General features: G+C 41.7%; 3 protein-coding genes across 12 annotated transcripts; 2 read left to right on the top strand and 1 right to left on the bottom strand.

Moving 5' to 3' along the window:
• Positions 1-659: 659 nt before the first annotated feature.
• edf1 (endothelial differentiation-related factor 1) lies at positions 660-3,212 on the top strand. The gene is made up of 5 exons (XM_072664480.1): positions 660-870; positions 1,144-1,195; positions 2,228-2,388; positions 2,615-2,708; positions 2,829-3,212. The coding sequence occupies exons 1-5, from the start codon at positions 796-798 to the stop codon at positions 2,888-2,890; spliced, it is 444 nt and encodes a 147-aa protein (XP_072520581.1). The 5' UTR covers positions 660-795; the 3' UTR covers positions 2,891-3,212.
• Positions 3,213-4,183: 971 nt separating this feature from the next.
• Positions 4,184-6,547, top strand: LOC140541666 (putative uncharacterized protein BRD3OS). The gene has a single exon (XM_072664395.1). The coding sequence runs from the start codon at positions 4,750-4,752 to the stop codon at positions 4,996-4,998; it is 249 nt and encodes an 82-aa protein (XP_072520496.1). The 5' UTR covers positions 4,184-4,749; the 3' UTR covers positions 4,999-6,547.
• Positions 6,548-9,067: 2,520 nt separating this feature from the next.
• On the bottom strand, positions 9,068-22,772 carry brd3b (bromodomain containing 3b). Of its 10 annotated transcripts, none has more exons than XM_072664389.1 (13): positions 22,624-22,772; positions 20,363-20,700; positions 20,131-20,268; positions 19,853-20,000; positions 17,806-17,984; positions 16,521-16,889; positions 16,148-16,276; positions 14,831-15,019; positions 14,214-14,282; positions 11,866-12,107; positions 10,583-10,872; positions 9,865-9,990; positions 9,068-9,291 (listed from the first exon to the last, which is right to left on the bottom strand). In XM_072664389.1, exons 2-13 carry the CDS (start codon positions 20,561-20,563, stop codon positions 9,170-9,172), a joined length of 2,202 nt encoding a protein of 733 aa, XP_072520490.1. In that variant the 5' UTR covers positions 20,564-20,700; positions 22,624-22,772; the 3' UTR covers positions 9,068-9,169. The 10 variants fall into 10 exon arrangements, with proteins under 10 accessions (XP_072520490.1, XP_072520489.1, XP_072520486.1 ...); XM_072664388.1 differs by having other exon boundaries at positions 9,068-9,288; positions 16,521-16,892; positions 22,624-22,770; XM_072664385.1 differs by having other exon boundaries at positions 16,521-16,892; positions 22,624-22,770.
• Positions 22,773-23,076: the final 304 nt, after the last annotated feature.

A 23,076-nucleotide genomic window follows, 5' to 3' on the forward strand; every position in this document is an offset into this window, starting at 1 on the left:
TTTAATAAGACCACTGTTGGACATGGTACTATTTAATAAGACCACTGTTAAACATGGTACTATTTAATAAGACCACTGTTGGACATGGTACTATTTAATAAGACCACTGTTGGACATGGTACTATTTAATAAGACCACTGTTAAACATGGTACTATTTAATAAGACCACTGTTGGACATGGTACTATTTAAAAAGACCACTGTTGGACATGGTAATATTTAATATGACCGCTGTTGGACATGGTACTATTTAATATGACCGCTGTTGGACATGGTACTATTTAATATGACCGCTGTTGGACATGGTACTATTTAATATGACCACTGTTGGACATTATACTATTTAATATGACCGCTGTTGGACATTATACTATTTAATATGACCGCTGTTGGACATTATACTATTTAATATGACCACTGTTGGACATTATACTATTTAATATGACCGCTGTTGGACATTATACTATTTAATATGACCGCTGTTAAACAGGATACTATTTAATATGACCGCTGTTGGACATGGTACTATTAAATATGGTCACTATGTAAAATGGTCCTATTTATAAATCGTCGGCCAGAGTCACACCGTCTCCCTCTATCGCCACATGTCGACGCTTGACGTAGGGCTTTACGTAATTTTCGTATTTCCGTGTCCAGCGTAGTGAAAAGCGAGGCTCCAAAGTCTACTGAAACATACGTGCGCTGTGGACTAGCCCGTTACCTGAAGTTCAGCGTTCTTCCAGCCTCTTCATCTGAGAGACATATTCTGGTTTTAAGCCAAAGACTCTTGGAAAACATGGCAGAGAGTGACTGGGACACAGTGACTGTGCTGAGGAAGAAGGGATCTGCGGCACAGTCCAAGTCCAAACAGGTCGCCACGCTAGCTGCAGTTAGCTAGCCAGCAAGTTCACGCTTCCTATTAGCTGCGTATCACGTGTATTTCTGGCGTTTATTTTTGGGCTGTGCCACCATAACTGGTGTATACTCGGTGTTTATGGTTAATGCTTGCTTGATTTGTTTGGGTTACTCATCGCTACAGCTCTCTAGTAGGCACAAGTGTGCTAACCGTTAGCTAGATAGCTATCTAGCTACTTAGCTAACTAGCACTAGCTAACTAAACATCTGATGAAATCTCTGTTCGCAGGCTGTAACTGCTGCCCAGAGACGAGGAGAAGAAGTTGAGACTACAAAGAAGTGTAAGGGCTCTGATTTTGGTTCCTGTGCTGTAAAATGATGTACTGCTAGACGTGGGGGCTGTATTTCAGCTGGTGGGACCCTGGTCTCCACTGTGCTTATGATGTGATGGCCGAGGGGCTTCAAGTAGGGCACAAGTTGTAGTCCTTGGTGGCCAAAGAACCTCCTTAACGTTTCCATTCATACAAGTAAAATTAATCCAAAGAGTACAAATTTCAGCTCTTTTATATGCATTATATTATAAAATAATTTTATTTAAGTATTAATGCATAAATAAAGCAGGCTATAACTGTGTGTAGCCTGTCTATTGGTTTTAAACACAGTGCCTTAGACCTTTCTTCAGATCTTTTATTTGGTCCAGGTAAAGGTAAAGGTAAAGGTGCACGTATTTGTCACTGTACACTGTACAGCGAAATGTGTCCTCCGCATTTAACCCATCTGGTAGTGAACACACACTCACACACACACATGTGTTAGGGGCAGTGAGTACACACACACACCCAGAGCGGTGGGCAGCCAACTCCAGCGCCCGGGGAGCAGAGAGGGTAAAGGGCCTTGCTCAAGGGCCCAACACTGGCAGCTTGCCGAGCCCGGGAATCGAACCCACAACCCTGTTATCGATATCCCGGCGCTCTAACCGCTGAGCCACCACTGCCCCCAGTTATTGTTGTTGAGACCAATAACTGCGTGGTGTTTATTTACATTTGCGTTTCCTTATCTCTTTCTCAGGGTTCATGTAGATGCAGGTACATAGACCAGGTGTGGCAGTGGGAGGCGGGACTTGGGGACTTGTTTGTAGCTGTGAAAATCCATACACTGAATGTAGCAACTGTAGAAGCAAACACCGACATGAAATCGGTGCTAAATCTTGGACATCTTTCACTTTTTTTAGAAATCCTTTCCATGTGCATTTAACATTTAACACCCTGCAAAATGGGACCAGTCTGGGAAGATAGTCTGTATAGTCACCCTGTCGTTATCCTTTGACGTGTTAGTCTGTGATATAGAGGCGATTGTTTTTGTGTTCTTTCCAGGGGCCGCTGGTCAGAATAAGCAGCATGTTGTAACTAAGAACACCGCCAAACTAGACAGGGAAACAGAGGAGCTTCATCATGAAAGAGTGCCTCTGGAAGTGGGCAAAGTTATTCAGATGGGCAGACAAGCTAAGGGATTAACTCAGAAGGACCTGGCCACTGTAAGTACGAAAAATGATATAGAAGATGTACTCAAGGTTCATGTTCACTGATGCAAATATGTATTTTATTTATTTATTATGAGACATTTGCTGTCATATGATGTGATGCTAGTGCTTGGTGGTGATTGTTTATACCCCTGGATGTCTTCCAAATGTCACAGTATCTCTGCATCGGTCAAGTCAGTGTATTGTTTGGTAGACCTAATTGTAAATATTTGTTTATCAGAAAATTAATGAGAAACCCCAAGTCATTGCAGATTATGAATGTGGAAAAGCCATCCCCAACAATCAAGTAATGGGAAAGATTGAGAGAGCAATTGGTGAGATGTTGTCATTTTTTGTATAGAAGTATTTTAAACTATTATTGATCTGAGTTATTTTTTAAGATGGTTTGTATTGTCTGTATAGTAATTGTCCACTGTTTCCTGATTAAACTGCAGGACTTCGACTTCGTGGAAGGGAAATTGGGCAACCCTTTGAACCAGTGTTCAAGAAGAAATGACCGAAAAATCCTCGAAATCCACCACTTAGCCTACAGAATCCCTTCACTATTCAGGCCTTTTAGTCAGTCTTCACATGCTGCTGTTTCATCCATTCCCTTTACCCTAACAGTAATACAACTGCTTTTTTTTTTCCAGTGGTGGACCAAATGTCACTTAATTGACAATATAAGAATGAAAGCATAACGTCTTATCTTACATAGTTTTATGGAGTGCTGCATCACTTCAACACTGCTTTTTTTTTTTTTTTTTTTTTTTTTTTTTTTTTTTAAGTTTTTGAAGACTGAACTGTCATGTGTTCTTTACATTTTCATAATTTTATGCTTGCTCTCAACTTGAAATAAAGTTTTGCATTCAGTCTAATTGCAAAGAATGTTTAGTTTTCTTGTATCGTAATGTCTATACATGCACATTACTAAATGTTTACTAAGTTACCTGCTTTAACAGTTTTAATAATGGTACAAATTTAGATTTTTACAAATCGGGGGAGCATTATGGTATAAATGTCTTGTATCCAGCAACTTAAACAACATGCAGGGTCACGTTTATAGTACGTTACTGTAGACTAAAGAGAACCAGTGAAGGTACATTTAAAAATATCATCCAAAACAATGGTACAGGTGGTATTATTCAATATTTCATGCACGGCATTAAATCCAACTAGTTATACTCTGTAATGACAAATGTAGATTCTCAGTGTCAGAAGTGCTGGTGATTATTCACATTGTACTCTGACGGTACATTGCCCAGCTCTACTTCTCAGGGAGGTAATTTTTTTTTTTACATATTTTAATATTTTTTGCAGTTTGTGTTAAACTGTGCATAAGTTTAATGTATTTACATTTGTTTAGTATTTGCAATGCAAGCTGTCTCCAAACTAATTCAATTTGAACAAAATGAAAAATTTTGTAAAAATACCATGATATTGTTTATGTAAGTTACATTTTAATTTTTACAGCAATTAAATTAAAATGTACTGAAATTGAATTAAAACAAATTAGAAAGTACTTTTTGTAACATTAAATGTAATATGAAAAACCTTTCAAATACACACTAGTAAATATTGGTTCTTCTATTAAACTTAAAACATACACTGTATAAGGTTATATAGTATAATTCATGTATAATGTAATTAATACAAATTTTTACAAGATTTTTATAAAATCTATTCTTTTAGTTAAATATTTTAATGTTAAAATCCTTGTAAAATAATAAACTGAATTAAACTTTGTGAAAAATGATGTGAACACAGTCCCGGAACGTCGCATCAGCTCCCTCATTTCAGACGGACACAGTCCAGCCGGGCGCTGTTGCCCCAGGCTTCGCTTGGCGTTGTTTTCCTGCTCGTCTGTACCTCCGTATCCCTCTTTCAGCGTTAAAACTATAAACCAGCCACCCAGAAAGACGGGAAATTGACTCTCCCAAAACCTAGAGCTCAAGATCGCGTCTTCAGGAGCCCGACAGCGGAGGCGTTTATGCACAAACACGATAAAGGCGACCGCTAGCCGGAGTTCAGTCGCGACGGAGGGGAGAGAAGCCGCGCAGATGAATGATCGACGCAGCTGTTTTGCACCTGGTTGGACACAAGAAACCCCGCGCGCTCACGACATTTAACAATCTAGTGGACTTTAAACCGCTGAAAATGAGCTAATTAGATCCGCAGCCCGCTGAAATCTGCCGTTACCAGAGCCCTGGAAGTCAATACGTCGTTACGCAATCTCCGTAACCGTCCGCGGTTGTCAAGACAACACCAACGCAGCTCCAACTCCAGTGGTGCTCGTAAACACAATGGCGTGATCGGACATGTCTGACCGAGAAACCGCACAAGAAGACGGTCTCTGCCTCGCCACCCTGGGCCACAATGACAGAGAGATGTCCTTTAGCCGAGAAGGCCATGTCAGAGGGCTATGCTCGGCTCCGGTACAGAGACACGTCGCTGCTGATCTGGCAGCAGCAGCAGCTGGAGCTTGAGAAGGCGCCGCCGGCCAACTACCTGAGCCGCAGCCAGAGCGCCTGGTACAGCCGCAACGGCAACCAGGCCGTCGTGGTACGGGACAGAAATACTGCGAGAGACCCCGAAAGTGGGTCCCGGGTTTGTTCTGTTATGTAACAGCGTTGCAGATTATTTTATTACAGTAATCCTCTTCCTAGAGGACGATCCGTGCTGATAGGGCTGCTATGAGGCTAATGGAGATGTCGCCCTATAGGGAGGTAGATGTGCTATAGCCAGCTAACGAGACACTTTTTATATTCATAAAGATTTCCCTTCTTTTTATACAGCTGATCTGGCAGCTATATTTTATACACTGAGAGTACATGTGGGTTTTTGTCTTGGTCTGAAACTGAAGTTCAGTACCTTTTTACATAGAGCCATTACATTGTGAAAGGTTTCACCTTGAATAAGCCAATAGAAATGCTCCAAAATGATTAATTTAGACATTTTACATTACATCCATTTCACACACACATTATCACATATCTCTGTAGATTTCAGATGTTAAGATGTAAGCTAAGTCATTCAGAGCAGCTTAATTGAGATAATTAAGAGGTGCTGACAGGAACCAGGGGGTCATGATGGCTACAACACTATTACAGCCGAAATGACCAGTAGACCAGTTTTTGTGCAGGAAGACATGTTTAAAGTCTAAATTTCTCTCAAAATTAACTTAAAACAATAAATCACAGAGCAGGCAGTGTATGTATAACCAGCTTTCTGTGATGCAGCATTTACAGTAAAAATGCTTCAGACGTCTGATCACCAGCACAGTTGTGACTGCAAGATTTAGGTGTGACCCATTCATTCAACGTCATCCAAGCAATGAACCTAAGTAGTGTTGCACCAATATGCTATAGAGAGCACTGATACCACGAAACTTACTGATGTCCTACATTGAAATGATTTTTTTTTTTTTTACATAGAATATTTTTGTTTGCATGCTTTGTTTAAACAACCAGTAAAAGCCCGTCATAAACCGTTATCATTAAGCAGACATTTAACTTTTATTTTTGACACTTTTAGTTTCTGTGTTTTTTTTGGGTCTCAGCAGTTAGTCTAAAGGCCCTTTTACACAAAGACGTGTACCTGAAAGTGCAATTGCTGAAGAAACACTTTTTGGCTTTTTTTTCCCCCACTGGTCTGAAATGTGAATTTTAAATGAGTTAAAAGCTGTTTGGTCGAGCTTAGCCAGATTATGCTTCCCTACCTGCATGGTTTCAGCATTGTGGCAATTCTTCAATTCTTACATAACTCTGAAACCTTTCACATGTGGTCTCCACTACTATGAACAACTCTGACTCTGCATGAAAATACCAGCAGAGATTTTTTTTATATCAAAATATATGAAATAACTTTGTTTAAATCTTAACCATTTAATTATGCAGAAACTTTGAAATGGAAAGTTTTAAACATTCACTGGTTTCCTTATTGACAAATGATGGACTGAGGGGCGAATGTGTCAAATGTCAGGGTATTATTTAAAAAAAGAAAAAAAGAAATACTGTGTACATCTATACAGTACAGCAAGTATTACCCCAGTGGTACTTTTTGGCAGATTTAACAGAACAGTATTTTTACACCATATCCATGTTGGAAAATCTTCTGCCTATAGACCTGCAATATATGACATGATGCAAATAAACATTTCTAGTCAGTGAACAGACACCATGGTGGATTTTTGTGATTTATTTACGAAAAAAAAGAAGGGGGCTCAGAGTCCAAATTCCGAATTAGCTTATACATCAGTATCCGTATGCCTAAGTCTGTCTGAAAACCCAGCTACAAACCTCCATTAACTCGCTGCATTTATATGGAGCTCTACTAAGATTGACGTTTTACTTCAAAGAATGACATTTACATGTTATAAACAGCTCAAAAAGGTTTAAGAAAGATACTGTAAATCAGCATGCAATACACAAAGGTTTTCGCTCTCATAAAAAAGAACTAAAATATTTAGACCCAAGACGAGTTAACGAATAAGTAATGAATATACATTTATATCTGTAATTATATAGCCTATATATTTATATTTCAGTCTTTTTAACTTTGCTGACATCACGCAAGAAAACCACCTTTTTCCTTTACTTTTAGTGGACTGAGGAGTTCAAAAAAAAAAAAAAAAAAAAAAAGAAACAGAAAAGACAGAAAGAGGAGGCAGAAAAAAGAAAGAGTAAGAAGCTATCTGAGGGACATTATCTGTCTGATGAACTGTTATCTAGGCCAAGTTGGACTACAGTCTCACACAAAGAGATAATGATTCAACATTCAGTAGAAATAATGGGAGAAGAGTAACACACATTCAACTACCGAGAGGAAAAAACTACAAAAACTCATTTTTACAAGTCTTGATGTCTGTGTTTCAAATGTTATATGAGCTACAAAAGGAAAACAATAAATGGGGAAAGGAGGGGGTGGTTTAAAAAAAAAGAAAAAGAAAAGCCCAACACAACATAATCTATGATTATTTGGAGCAGACCCAGTTATTTTAGTGTGCCAACTAAACTTTAAGGCAACAAGTACACATCCACTGTATTTTGGGACACAGGGTAGGGTTCAAAGCACTGGAAATGTATGTAATGAATCCCATGCCGACGCCAGGGTGGCAATCCCTATTGCATTATTTAAAAAATAAAATAAAATAAAATAAAATAAAAAGACCATACTACATTCATGTGTTAGAGTTTAACCAGTTAACCAATTCGACAAGGACACGGCAAGAAAATATTCCAGCACGTTCTGCGAAGAAGCATTTAAGTACCACTCAAAGCATTTAATACAGTATTCCAAAAGAGATGAAGTCATTAAAAACATTATTAATAAAATAAGAGAAAAATACATTAGCTGTAATACTTTGGATATCACTAAACATAAGCTTCCTTTTCCAGACAGTGATGTCCTGTTTGTACTGCCATTTGAAGCACTAGGAGATCATCATCATCATCATCATCATCATCATCATCCTTCTCTCAGGAAAGAAATCATGGTGGCAAGACTACTGGCAGACCACTACAGTTCATCCAAACCAGAGAAGAAGAAGAGAGCCGCCAATTACGCTCATATTTTAAATAATGCATTTTAGGTCATCCCTGGCTGAGATTGTCCACTGATTGGACTTGAGAATATGAAGGCTTCTAGAAGAAGCTGGGTAAAGGGAACTCGTAAAGGGCAAATCGTGTACTAGATCAGTGGGGGGTGGTTTGGCGGAAGAAAAGAAAAAAAAGAAAAAGGGAGTACTCAAAAGACAAATGAGATATAAAACAAACCCATTTGAATGTAAAATAGTTTAAAAACAATGTGACAAAATTATACACCAAATACTGACGATGAGAGACAAGCACCTGGAGGAAAGAAATTACAGCGCTGAAGTAACCGAAACGACTGTGGATTACACGTAGGCCTCTCAAAGTACAGGTTCCAACACTATACTGACACTTAGGGAGAAAGACGCAGCCCATGGTACGGCACGGAGCATCACCTGTTCAGTCCACTTTGTCATGATGCGCCAAATTTAGATACAGATTTTTTTGGTTTGTTTTGTTTTTGAGTGGATTTTTTTTTGATACATCTGTAATAAATGAATCCAAAAAAGGAAACAAAACAAAACAAAAACCAAAAAACAAGTGAAAGGCAAGACCTGCGCCTCGCCAGATGAAAAATAAATAAGTCCTTTTTAAAAAAACGGCAACAATTCGCATCATTACCTGTAAAAGAAATCTGGAATGAGCTGAAAACGCCATGCTTACATGACCACCACACCAGAAAGAGAAAAGTTAGTTGCTTGTTCCTTCAGACCTTCAGACTCGATGAGGCTACTCACCGATACAGAGCCAAGCATTTGCCAGTTTGTCCATTAAAATGTGTTTTTTCCATTTGGCTCTATCGAGCAACCACCTGGGGGAAAACGAAGAGGACTCCTATACACAACTGTTTTGATCTCCACAACTGACATGTTCGAAAACAAAAAAATATATATATCTTTTTTTTGTTTTTTTTTGTTTGTTTGTGTTTGTTTTTAACTGGTGATACCAGGTGTTTCCCTTTGAGGGCCAGCAAAATAAACCTCGACACTCTTTTACCATCAACTACCCCCCCCCCCCCCCCATACTTTCCTTTGTCCGAGCCAAAGGGCTTCCTACAACAGCTTCTTTTAAAATATCCTCTGTCTTTAGCGATGCTTCTAACTCTTTATGTAACAGGTCTTCGAGTGAGACACTATCAGGACAGCACACACTACTCATTAGAAAATGGAGGAGGCTGAAGTGAGGGACAGGGCCGGCTGAAGGGCTCAGTCGGAGTCGCTGCTCTCGGAGCTGGAGCCGCTGGAGCTGCTGCTGCCCGAGTCGGAAGAACTGCTGCTGCCGCTCAGCCGAGACGGCCCACCCCCTGGCGCTGACCCCGCCTTCTCTGCTGGACACAAGAAGATGAGATTAGCGCCGTGCGGACGGCAAAGAGAGTGGCTCATATTCCAGTGACGAAAAGAAAACAAAAGGTCCATAAATGAGTGATTATAGATCCCCCTAGGAAGCACCGTTAGCCCTGTTCCCTTGCCCACCCATGTGATTGTATGTTAAGACGATAGACATGCACACAGAGCAAAAGCATTAATCGTGACAGAACAGAACAAACAGTACGGCACGCGCCTTCCAAGCAGCCAGAGACACCGAGTCAGTACGAGTTGCATCAAGACACATACAGGCCACACTCATCCAGGCTGTTGGCTGCTTTTGACTTCTCTTCTACCTTCTAGTCCTGGCTAATCTAAAGAATCGGCAATTCAGTACTAAGGGCGAGTTATGAGCACGGGGTTGGCTAGGATGCCCTCACGTTAGGATAACATAAACCCAGTCATACATAAATAAAGAAAAGAAGGAACACTGCAACATAGATAAAGCCCTGCCGTCTACCCTCCTGCCTGACCAGCCCGTTTTGTTTTTTTGTTTTTTTTTTCGGGCACCTGTCCACACACTGCCACACAGGTACCTTTTTTGGGCGGTTTCTTGTTGTTGTTCAGTTGTCCGCTCACGTCCTGCAGCCTCTTTTCTAACTCTTTCTTCTTTTCCTGAACCAGTTCCTCTTTAGTCTTGGCACTCTTTTTCCCAGTGCCCGCTGCAGGAGACACACAGCGGCGACCAGTGAGTCCCGGGTCAGTCTCGCACTCCGCCGCCGTGGCAACAAGCAGCAAAAAGCACTCTGCTACTCTGTAACTGTTATTGATCTACTCAATTGCATCTAAACTCTAGGTTATCAATGAACTAGTGCACACTACTACTTTAACTAGGGTACTGATTCTAGAACAGTAGGCCACTAAGAAGAACAGTAGCAATAGTTGGCAGCCTAAAAAGCCATTAAATCTGTTCTCTGAGGTTAGTTCAGATATTTCAACAATAACAGTGATGCTTTTTTTAAGCCTTTGGTGTTTTTTGGGGAGTGGGGAAAAGAGGGGGGGGGTGTTAATCTAAATAAAAGAGTGGAGAGGAAATCCACCAAAGAGTCATGCAACACAGCAGAGAAAGGGAGTGCCCCCATATTCAGCAGTGGGAATACTGCGGGCCAAATTAGCTTTCAGAGCACTGTCAGCAGCCAGACAGGAGTTTTGTCTGCAGCAGAAAAACTGAGTTCAGGTCAGAGAGATCGAAAAAGAGAGAGAGAGAGAGAGAGACACACAATACATGACTTAAACACCCGAGGTAGAACTTACGTAAAGGTTTGCGCTGCTTCTTCTGTAAACAGGACTTAACGTAGCGCTCCAGCTCGCGCAGCGTGGAAGGCTTGAGAGTTTCAAAGTCGATCTCGATCTCGTCCGGGTTGGAGTCACGCAGTGAGGGTTCGCGCGACTGGATGATGTGCACCACACGACCAAGCTTTTCGCCCGGCAGCCTGTTGATGTCCAAGCTGAGCTGCCTTTTCTCATCGTACGACATGGGAAGAGCCTCCTCCTCATCGGACTCGTAGTTTGCCGCACCAGGTTTGCCACCCTTTTTCGGCTGCCTGTGGAATTAAACGTTTCAGTTGAGCTTCAACACTGCAGTATTGCTCACGACAAACACGGTAGTGATCAGGCTCAGTCGCAGTCTGAGGGGAGGGCTCAGAACAGAATGAGGTGATTGGGAGTTCTGTTTAGCGTCTGGCGCACACCACACTGTACGACCTCAAGTAAGGGATGTGCACCGAAGGACTCTGGTATAACCATGTATGGTATAACCTGTGGCTAACTTATTTGCTAATATATGTTAGTGTCTCCTTCCAGCTAATTATAGTTCCTTAACAAGCTTGTTGCTACGTCACAGTAACAAACTTCACTCACTCACTGAAGAGCCTGCAGCTCCTTCTCCAACTAATAAACGCAGTCTCCCACTCAGTTTTGCTTCTTCCCGGTTTGTATTTTTCTGTGTATTCTTGTCTTTTCAGACATTCACAGTACTCTTGTCTAAAAGGTCCTTCAGGTCCTTTTAGGTCAGTTGTGTTTTCTTTTGCTCAGGGCACTCATGTTACTGCTTGGTTTAACGGCCTTCAGCAGAGTGATCGTGTTTGTGGGTAAAAAAAACTAAAAAAACAAACACAACTGCTGTTATGCCGAAATAACAGCACTATTAGAACGCCTCTCAAGCAATCAGCTCGCGTGGCCAGAACTCACTGTTGTATGAGTCTTGATAAGAATTAAATCCAACAGTTAGTTAATTATTGGGGGTTTAACACAATTAACACCAGATACGGGTTTTTAGTCCTGTAACTGATCAGCGTTCCAGAGCTGAGGATGTCCTTTATTGTTGGTGCTATATGGAGTTGGCATCAGTCGTGGTGGTACAGTGCATTCTGTGGTAATACATGCTCAACAGTAAGGTTGCCTTTTTTAAGCCAGGTTTAACAGTATAGGAGATATGTGCCCCTTAATAGAGGGGACTGTCTTTCCAGTCCAAAAGAAAAAAGAAAACAAAAAGTAAAAAAGTAAAAAAAGTAATTAAATAAATACAGAAGAATTACCTGGTAGTGGATGTGCTGTTGGGTTTCCTGGTTGAAGTCTTTTTCGGCTGAGTTGGCTTGTTCGGCTGCGACGACTTGGTCTTCTTCTCCTCCTCCACCACCGCCGCCTTGGCCTTGCTTTTGTCTTTGTCCTTCTCCTTGTCTTTCTTCTTCTTCTCCTTTTCTTTCTTCTCTTTCTTCTTCTTTGGCTTGCTGACGGGGCCCTGCGACAGAGCGGCCAGCTGTTCATGAACAGCCTTCAGCTGGGGAGAGAGGGGAACGGGGCTGGTTAGCTAGCGGGGAGACAGAGGTTGACTGCACAGCTGCTACAGGCTGGAAGGAGGACTTTAGCTGCGCAGGGACGGATGGCAAGACCAAGTGATGAGGGAAATAGGCGTCAAAAGATAATGAATGACATTACACTTTGACTCTCCCCTTACACCCCCCCCCCCCAAATAACAGCCCCCAAGCAACATGAATGGCGTATGAAGAAGTCTTCATTTTTATGCAGCAATTAAAGTGATACTCCAATGGTTTAAACTAAAAAACACTTAGTTAGTTTCAGAGTTTTATAAACTAATTTTGGTGGGGGGTTTGGAAAAACTTGACCTCTAGGTTTTTATGTAAAGACTTCCCGCTGTCTTCAATGCTAGAAATATAGAAACATATAACTGAAAATATTATGTAATATCTAGTTCATAAATAATAGTTTGGTCTTATATTAAGATTTCTGTCTAAATAATAGCAATAATATCGATATGAACAATGTGGGTCAAAATCTGTGATCGCTGTTACGAGTAATGTACATCACTGATGCTGTAAAGCTCACTTCACCTCAGAAGTGGTGCGGCTAGCATGGTACAGCGGAATACCTCCACAGCGCTTGTTATTTCACACCAAACTAAAGCAGTTTCCTTTACGAGAAAACAAACTACAGACGTCTTTACACTTCATGTATCGCTTAAGTTAACTTAACATCTAATCTAAAAAAATAAGCTTGATCTTAAGTTTGTAAGCTACTTAGTGGTTTTGTGTACAGCATTAGATGGCAATAGTTCATTGTTGTGGAATATAAATAATTATTTATTTTTACGGCTTCAGTGATTTCAAATATAGATGTTTATTGATCTGTTAACTGGCTTTGATTGTACACTTAACAAGAACACGGAATACACAACATTTTTGTACGGTCTCCGCCTAGAAAAATAGACCCAATGACTGTAGAAAACATGGACACCAAAACTGCCCGCCACATTGTTAAATCTGCAACCACAGCCTGCACTGTAGTGGCCAGAGGTGGAGCTAGACTCGCCTAATAATTTGGAAGACCCGTCCCCTTCTCCCAGATCAAGCGCGTCTCAGACCGCCTTCATTGAGCTTACAGTGCAAAAGCAGAGCGGATTTCACCCCTGGGTTCCCAGACTGTCCGGCGTTTATGCAATTTCCGCTACAACTCAGCTACTCGATGTAATGTACAGAAAGGGTGCGATACAGGTCCTCTTCCAGCCAAGTATAACCCCCCTTCTTACAATATAATGGAGTAAGGGTTTAAAACTGTCTAGGACTGTCAGAATTAGACACCAGAGATGGAAAGACAATTAAAAAGCAGAAAATTAGATGGAAAATGGGCTGTTTTGTCATTTAAACATGTGGGCGGAGCTATACATCAGACTGCAACCAGACAGACACTAGACCTGTGGTTGCTTCGTTTTTGAGAGACACTGAACTGTCTGTGTTTCCTACAGTCATTGAAAAAACCCAAAAAGTATTTTTGCGTGTACTGTTTGCCATGTCTGGTGTGATGTGGGCTTCACATTTATTTGTAGAGGATTCCAAATGCAGATATTTTATAGTGGCAGCCTAGCATGGACTAAATATTACACTTTTTGATGTTCAATAAATTCATCAGTTATCAGTTTGAAATCTCAGTCAAATCTAAACATCTGTCCAATAGTAATTTTTATCTGATTAATTATCTTAGCAAAACATAACTTTAAATAAACTAAGAAGAATTGTGAATTGCGACACCCTGCACAGGAGAGGGGGGGGGAAGAAAAATATTAAAAAAAGTAAAACAAATCACCAAAAAAAAATATATAAATAAAAAAATAAAAAATAAAATCCACCACACCACCCCAGAAAACATGCCAATCAATGTCATTCAGCAGATCGTAGAGCAGAGCAGGAAGCAGAACGAAAAGGCAAGCTGAGTGGCAAAGCAGAGGCTCACTGAGGGAGATGACTGCCCAGCTCAATTATAGGTACGATCTTAACCCTCTACCGCTCACTTAACCATGTGCTAACAACAAAAAATTCAAATGGAGGGGTTAGTGGGGAGGTGGGGACCGGGAAGTAAAAACATAAATCACCTGAAAATGTTTGGCACACCCGTTTTTTTCCCCCGCCCTGTTACCCTTCGGGTGCTCCTTAGTGATTTGCTGGTAAAAAAAAAAATAAAAATAAAAAAAAAGCCAAAGTGGGATAAAATGGTCATTCTCAAAATATATAGATGGATATTTATTTATTTTCTTAAATCTTAGAATACTACAACATCAGAATACGTCAAGACTATAATTAATTAAATAAATAAATAAATAAATAAATATATATAGATTTATATGAAAGCATACGTGTGACACAAACAGTTACTGATCTGGAAAAATCAGTCTTTGGTATTGTACTGCATGCAACCCAATGTACCAAGATGCCAACACATAACGCAGAGGCGGTAGAGGGTTAAACTTTCAGTTCTGGGTCAAAACGGGCAGTCTATGAACTTTAAAACCAAAACAAACAACAACAACAAAAATCAAACAAACTAAAAAACAAAAATAAAAAAAACTGTCCAATGGCTCTTACATGGTATATTGAGGGTGGGGAGGTAAGGGGGTAAAGTTGGGGGGGGGGGAGGGACTTCAGCCTGTCCCCTCCACCCATGCTTTGGATCTTGGTTGTGAGTGGCAGCACCCACCTGCGGGACACTCACCTGTTCCTGCAGTTCGGCCAGGCGGGTGGCGCGCTCCTCCTCAGAGTCGGAGCTAGAGCTGGAGGAGTCGGCACTGCTCTCGCTGCTGCCCGTGCTCTTGCTCACAACCGCCGTTGCCGAGCCCGCCCCAGGGGACGACGGCTCGGCGGGCTCATCCGGCATCTTAGCAAAGCGCATCTCAAACACGTCCTGTCAGTAGAGCAAATGGGACTGTTAGATTGAGGAGTTTGTTGGGGGAGAGGAACTGAAACAGTACGCTCTTAGTGGGGATTTGAATATATGGAAATCTATGGAAGGCATCTTAGACTGTGGGTACTTAATCGGAGCGTGTAAATGTGGAACGGTGGAGAAGGTTGTGAAAGAAGTAGCAGATAGTTTGTGGATGGACCTGGGCAGAGCTGCAATGGAAACTATTAAAAGAAAAAAATCGAGTGACTTCACCTATGGTATGGTAAATCACTTGTAAATATTGGACCTGTTTCTAAATGTGTAGTTTTTTGTTTTTTTTTGTGCAGTGTGTGTGACAAAGTAAGTTTGTTTGGATGCAAGTTCCCAGGCACACATCAGCTGCCGCTTTTTGTTCGTTTCTGCGCTGTTGTCTGTTCTTTGTACATTTGTTGGCTGTGTGAAGGTCCTCCAGACCAGCTGCCTTGGACGCTAGAGGGCCTCTACGTTATGGTCCGGGAAGCTTGCTGGGTTGGCTGCTGGAGCAACTGTATGCTGTGTTTTGGAGGGTTATTGGGCTGGCTGATGGAGGGATGCTACATCTCTGGGTTCAGTTTTTTTTTCCAGGCCCGCTGCTGGAGTGAGTCAAAAGACTATTGTGGCGGCTGACGTAGTGATCCTATACTGCGACTCAGAGGCTTTCAGAGCTCCCACTGAGTGATTCTGAATGTCAGCTCATCTCAGCCATAGATGGGCTTTGCATCAGGGCTCTTAGGTCTTCCGGAGCGTAGCAGACTCATAAGGACTCTTTTTGGGCCAGCTTAAGACCACATGCCACAGTTTGCTGGGGAAGTGAGTTTGTGCGATTTATTTATTTTTTCTTCTTCTTTCGTTGTTACTATAAAAAATGCCTCTGGGTTTGGCAAAAGTCAAACTGAACTTAAGTATTCTTTCTATCTCAAAATATGCTCCCATGTAAATCACAATGCAATAGATGTGCCCCCCCCCCCACCCCCGAGACACAGCTTGTTGCTTTTTTTTGGCTTGCGTGCGAGCGAAGTGCAAACTCCACTTGTGCTGTCAGATGTGCTGTCAAGTTTTAAACGTGCTATAATTTTGTTCATCTAGAAAAGAGAAGAAAAGAGCACCCACCTGAAGTTTCCTTGCCATGGCAACGACCTCGTGATCAGGCGGATTGTATTTGTAGCAATTTGAGAACATTAACCGGACGTCTGCTGCAAAACTCTGGGCATCTGGGTACTCTCTGCCGTCCATCTTTTTCTAGAAGAGTGGCATAATGTGTCAGGCAATCTCTGCAAGCTCTTTAATTAGTAATGAAACATCTAGATGTAGATCAGAAAATGCTGGATTGGATATCGGGAGGGTAAAAAGATTGAACAAAAAGAATAAAATAACATAACACAGAACAGAAGTGTGACCGAGGTCAGAAGTTTTTGGCTCATGTCAACTCTTGACAGAGATATCAAAGGGATTCACTGGAATAGACACGTTTACTGAGACGTACTTTGACAGTGCTGAGATCCATGGGTTGCTTGATGATTTCATGGTAGTCATGCAGCTCCAGGGCCTCTGCGTCCACCGGCTTGTAGAAGGGCCAGGCGTAGGCTGCGTGCTTCTTTGACAACATCTCCTTCAGAATGGTGTCGCAGTATTTAAGATGATCGCTGAGCTTGCCTTTCTTATTGCCCTGCTGGAGCAGCTCGTTGTCCTCCAGGTCCTTCTTGGGGGGTTTGATGGGGCGGCCAGTGCTCTCACGCCTGGAGATGACCTTACTGAGTTTGGAATCCAGCATCCCGGTTGGAGATTCACCTCTGCTGGCAGTGATGGCGCAGGTGGTGGGCGTGGTGGTGTCTGCTTTCCGCTTTACCCCCTTCTTCTGGAGCCAAACAAATGGACATGGAAACTCATGAGCAGTGATAAAAGATGAGAAGCACAGTGGCAATAGGTTCATGTTTATCAGCTCCATAGAGTCCTATTGTACTGCCAATACTTCTCCACAGGAACTAGACAAGCTATGTGTGTACATCTGTACATTTATGTCAGCAATAAGTGCAACTTAAAGTAGCTGAGTGCACTAAATAGAATAGGTGTTCACAAATATTTTGACATGACCATAATCTCTTGCCGTGCTGTGTCTTGGGGAGAGAGTGGCAGCAGTCCCCCTTTTCAAAATGAAAAACTACAGAAATTTGATTCAAATGAATGGCACATCTCTAATTCATTCGATGGCAAATTATGCCAAAAGGGGCTAAAGCTTTTTAATGTAAGAACAAAACAAACCCAAAATGCATCATTTCACGGCTCTCTATGAATCTGAAGCAGGGCTGAAGGCAAAAAGCCCATAAAAGTTTTAAAATATATGGATGAAATTTCAAATACGAGACCAAAATACATTACAACATCTGATGTGTTCTGTTTTTCTATGCTTTCTATTCAGAGACTGTTCATGAAATATGGTTTTAGTGCCTGTGTAGACACCACAGTGGTCTGACAGACTAATCCATGAGACAAGTTTTAAGAAGTCACTGGATAATTCAGCCACACAGATGAATAATACAAAAACAAAGCACTTTTTCATTGAAATATCCCAGAATTGTTTCTAAATCTGTTGCACAAATGCCCTGATAAAAGGTCAAACCAGCTTCTGAGCATCAAATCTAGGGGGCAAAAACTGCTCTTTCAGGCTGATATTTTGCTGCTATTGATTTGAAGCACAGTCAACAGAGGGGGAAAGCTTCCCGTCACAATGCAAAACACTCCTGTTCCCACAGCTCAGGCGACGGTCTTACTTTGACGACGGGCTGTGCGCTCGGGAGCATGGGCGCAGCAGGAGGCACAGCTTGGACATTGGAGGTGATGGTTGGCACAGGCGTGGCTGCTATTACAGGAGTCTGGGGCAGCTGTGGAGGGGAGCTCGGACATGACGAGGACGGGGACGCGGAGGACATCGCCAAAGCTTGCTGATTTTCTGTCGGACAAGTTATAGAAAGAAGCAGAAGAAGGTATAAAGGCTTCACTAGAAGTGATAAGAACACAAATGCTATAATAGTATTTCATATTTAAGCAATGCATGTTTGCATGAGTTTATGAACCAAAATATGAAAACGTTTCCCATTCATTCTTACATGACCATTTTTCAACTTCTCTTACAATGAAACAGGTTGGTTTGCTAACATGCATTTCCAACTAATATTCGTACATAAACAACTTCTCTATTTTGTCCTCTAAAAAACAGCCCAGGCTTACAATAAACACTCAAACACTCGTTATAACTTAAGTGTACATTGAAAAAAGGAAGAATAAGCAAGTTTATACATTTTCAGGACATGGCAAATAGTTTTTTGCATTTTTAGCTTCTATATATGGCCAGTATGGACTGAGGAGTGAAAGGAAGTAGTATATTTTAAGAGTGTAACAACGCTTATATAACACCCTAAAAAAATTAATTTGGCTTTTCATGATGTTGGCCATTTACATATATATTTTAGGCTGGCCTATGCCTAGTGTACTGAGACTCATTTTCCACCGTAGTTTATAAATAAAATCACTTAAATTTAGACCTTTTCAATATTTCCCTTTATCTATTTACTTTCTAACAAAAATAAAGCATTATTGTAATTATCTTATTATTATGCCATACACCGACCAGCCATAATATCAGCATCTGCATAATATTGAGTAGGCCCCCCACTTGTGCTGCCACAACAGATCTGACTATTTAAAGCATGGAACCCACAAGACTTCTGAAGGTGTCCTGTGGTATCTGGCACCAAGACGTCAGCAGCTTATCCTTTAAGTCCTGTAAGACGTGAGGTGGAGCCTCCATGGACCACATCAATGACCCTGCGGCTGGTTCACAGGTTGTCCTTTTTAATGGACCACTTTTGGAATGTACTGTCCACTGCAAAGCAGAAAACCCCCACAAGACCTGCCTCCTGATGTTTTGGAGATGTTCTGACCCAGCAATCTAGCCAGCACAGTTTGGCTCTTGTCGAAGTGGCTTAGATTCTTATGCTTGCCCATTTTCACTGCTTTTAATACATTATCAACAAGAACGGACTATTCACTTGCTGCCCAAACTTTGGCAGATGCCGCTGTAGAAGAAAACAATGAATGTTTTTACTTCACCTGTCAGTGGTGTTAATGTTATGGCTGATCAGTGTATAATGTAACTACATGATTAAAACAGTCTTGCACTACATTGTTCTTTTAATGGAGAATAATTAATCATTTAGAATGCTGTGTAGTCCAGGACACCAGCCCCAAGACAGTCTGCTTAACCCATACCTAAACCTTCAAGGTCAAATGACAAACTCTCAGATTAGAGGCAGTGTCTCGCCTCATCAGCGGCTTATTACACAAAGTTTTCCTCATTTAAAATCTGTTCAATACATTCTGAAATTGTCAAATTGTGAACCCACTAACGTAAACCGAATCAATCATCCACTGAGTGTACGGATATGACCTTTCTTTAAAGGGCCCTTATGATGAAACACCAAATTTTCCTTCCTTTGCAATAAGAGCTCATGTAGTAATGGACACACAGCCTAAAAGGGAAGATGAACTACAAAATTCAGAACAAAATTAGAATAATAATAAAAAAAAACTTATAATGTCACAAAAAACTAAAAGTTACAGTATAGGAGTGTTTCAGCCTGGGCTTCCTGTTGAATGAGGCACAACACACAAATATCAGTATTTAACACACAGTAAGTAAGAGACATAAGATGTACAGCAAACATTTGTTAAATCCAAACCCATCTCACAGCAAAAAATAACATCATGGAAACATTTTGGGGTCCATTTCCTCCTCCAGTAAAGCTTAGGGAGGTTTACCTGAGGAACTAGGGGGTGGCCCAGGCTTGCGCGCTTTGCCTTTTGGGGGTGGTGGCAGTAGTTCCACCTCCTCCTGGGGCATCTGTGCTACCTTCTGGAGGAAAATCTTTTCCAAGGCTTGAGCCATGAGGACAATGTCATCTGTAGGCTGAAACAAAGACAGGAACATTTTTGTAGCTAATAAAGCAGTGAACACACTAGATTTTTGCACGCTGTCCTGAGAACACACTGATTGTCTAACAGATAAACAAAAGTGCAAACAGTCTAGCTTCCTTTACCTTGTTATAGATATAACAGTTTGTGAACATAGTGTTGAAATCCTGCATGCATTCACCAGCTGTCCAGTAGTAATTATTCTCAAGTCTCTTCTTGATTGTTCCCATGTCCATTGGGTTCTTGATGACTTTATGGTAGTCCTTTAGATCAATAACAACAAGACAAGTAAGCAAAACAGTGATTTGAGGGGCATGAATAGGGCAAACTGACAGAACATGCGTGGGTTTCACTTACTGGAAGATTCAATTTGATGGCATCCACAGGTGTGTAAAAGGGCCAGGCAAACTGATGCCTCCATAGAGTCTTCACCACCACGTTCTGCATGTACTGTAGCTGGTTAGTTTTCCGGCCAGGCTTGTTGGGGTTCGTAACTTCAGGCGGAGGGGGGTTGACGATAGGGGGAGGAGCCTGGGTGGGAGACGTGACCGCCGCCATTCTGAACAGCGGAGGGGAGGAAGTCGCTTGATTGACGTCTAGGGATTTAGGAGTTTAGTGATTATTGCGTTCCTCTATCTTCTCCTTACTCCCTCCTCGATACACACATCCCATCTCAGGACCTGAGTGTCAGCACGCTGCCAGAAAACATCAAGAACCTCATGTTACTTCAGAGATGGGAGTTACTAACCAAAAAACAAATACACACCAGAATTTTCAACGTATGGCAGGCAGGAGATTAGAGTTAATCAGACTTTAAAGACGGTAAAGAATCCATATTTAGCAAATACTGGTACTATATGTTTTCCCTTTTTTGACATGTTGTAAATCTGGCAGTTGTTCTTTACATTATGAGACGTGTGGACCAACAGAAACGCTCCAAAATGAAAATATTTACATTGACACAGGAGTTTTCCTCGTCTTGTAAAGTTGCTGTTTTAGAGAGACACGGTTTTGGTGGGACGTCAACAATATGCTCAAAGACTGCCTCAAGTGTCGTGGTTCTCTTACAACCGGTGCATCAAAAGGCACACATTTTGCATGTCCAACACTGTAGATGTCTTAAAGATGAACCAGGCCGAATCCAAATCTTGAGGGAAAAATTAAGACTAGTGATTCAGCTTTTTATATATTTTAAATGCGATCAGGAAACAACAGGGTAATGTGTGTTACACGTCAGTCCACAAACACTTCTAGAAACGTGGAAATTGATCGTAAATCCTGATGCAAAACGGAAACGGATGCATTATAGAGAAATATGCTCAATGTAAATGTTTAGAAATACAACAAAAATCAACCAACCATCTTCCAGGAAACAATACAAATACATAATTAAAGATCAGACAGATGTAAACATGACCGATGCGACTCAGAGACCATGAGTAAACAACATGTCAATACTGCTCCAACTAAAATGCATACAGTGTGACAGCCCATCACTGCCCATGTGATGGGCAACACAGCACATCCCTGACTTCTGAGCAAAAACCTCACAACTTCTCAAATGCTGAGAGACCATTTAGGACAGAATCACAGCCATTTACATACAAACACATGGATCAGTGTATAACTTTGTTGACTGTTTCCTACACACACAGCAAGCTCATACACATGGCAAACCAGCCCAGTAAAACCACAGCAAACACATTTACACATTTAAACACCAGTGAAACATCTTGCCAGCCTCTTCTCACCGGTGGGTGTGCCATCAACACAGAGCGAAACTCATAAGAGCAGCTGTTAGTGGGATAAATCAGAGACCACCACAGCTTGAACATGGAACTGGTGATGGACACAGGCACGGTCTGGCGACTGTAAATAAAAGCGGATCACATTTCTAGGGAATAAAAGTTGTTAGATGTCACGAAGTGCTTAGAAGAGGTTCATTCATAGGATTCATAGGATTTTCGTGATCTGTAGGTTAAGAAAACACGCCCGGGTTATAAACACCGAAGCGCTGCGTGAATCCGATTGGCTTACAGAGAATAAAATTAGCTAGATCCGCGGACGTCGAGCAGAAACGCTTCGGTAAAGAAAGAGCCTCCACCGCATGCAAACGTGAAGCAACCGAGCTCGCCTTGAAACCAACTTCTTTAAAAAGATGGCGGGCTACGGTAAAGATGTGCATCGAGCGTGGAAATGCCGTGTATCCCTCGTAGCTTAGCGCGCTGTGGCTAACCGGAGCCTCCATATCTTCCCACAACGATAGCCATTGTGTGCATGCTGTGCAGCCAGCTAGCTCGTTAGCGGGCCAATTTGAAAATCTACCGAGCTTCGCCACGATCTAGCTCTACGGCTGACAGAGATCTCCCCCGGAAAACTGGAAACGGCTTCAAACCGATTTAGGATCACGATGAAGAGAAATGACGAGTGAGGAAAACAAACCCCCGCTTTGTTATATTGTTGGAAAGCGCGGTGCATCAGCTCCACTCTGTGAGAGGAGGCAAGCTTTGGTAGCTACATTTCAGTTGTGTATTCCCGACAAAAGAAGCACCCTACACTGACAACAAACCCCGATCCAAAAGCGCGAACCGTAAATACATATGATACACTTTTATTACTTTCACTCCAAGCAGCTCCGGCAGCGTTTTCCTTGCAGATTTTCGGGTAGCTTTTATTGCAGCGAAGGAGCATAATAGACGGCTGGGGTCGACACTAGTTGGTTAGTGTTTTGCCCATGCGCACTGTCGCACTGTATTGTGGTCCTGACTGGTAGCTAGTGTTTGGGTGACATGAGCGCGGCGGGCGGCAGGGGGCGCACTGCCGCACCAGCCGTTCACTCACATGAGCAGTCCAGTTCAAAGGGATCGTCTGTTTGCTTTTTTTTTTTTTTTTTTTTTTTTTTTCTCCTGTAAAGGTGCTGTTCTGACTAACCTTCAACATTTCACCGTTAAAAGTCTCCAAATAACAGTCTCTATTATATCTAGTTCTGCTTCCGAAAGGAAACATAGCTACAAATAAACATAAAATCCGCCTAGTGTACAGCATTATGGTAATTATTTGTATATATAAAC

The sequence above is a fragment of the Salminus brasiliensis genome, chromosome 20 (genome assembly GCF_030463535.1).
Source record: "Salminus brasiliensis chromosome 20, fSalBra1.hap2, whole genome shotgun sequence".
Taxonomy (NCBI): domain Eukaryota; kingdom Metazoa; phylum Chordata; class Actinopteri; order Characiformes; family Bryconidae; genus Salminus; species Salminus brasiliensis.

Bases quoted from the DNA above. Each gene is read 5' to 3' on its own strand.
- edf1 (XM_072664480.1), top strand. From the start codon at position 796: ATGGCAGAGAGTGACTGGGACACAGTGACTGTGCTGAGGAAGAAGGGA. The intron at 2,389-2,614 runs GTAAGTACGAAA...TTTGTTTATCAG, and splicing joins CTCAGAAGGACCTGGCCACT to AAAATTAATGAGAAACCCCA. The intron at 2,709-2,828 runs GTGAGATGTTGT...ATTAAACTGCAG, and splicing joins AAAGATTGAGAGAGCAATTG to GACTTCGACTTCGTGGAAGG.
- LOC140541666 (XM_072664395.1), top strand. From the start codon at position 4,750: ATGACAGAGAGATGTCCTTTAGCCGAGAAGGCCATGTCAGAGGGCTAT.
- brd3b (XM_072664385.1), bottom strand. From the start codon at position 20,563: ATGGCGGCGGTCACGTCTCCCACCCAGGCTCCTCCCCCTATCGTCAAC. The intron at 16,277-16,520 runs GTACGTCTCAGT...CCACTCTTCTAG, and splicing joins TGGATCTCAGCACTGTCAAA to AAAAAGATGGACGGCAGAGA. The intron at 15,020-16,147 runs GTGGGTGCTCTT...CTCTACTGACAG, and splicing joins CCATGGCAAGGAAACTTCAG to GACGTGTTTGAGATGCGCTT.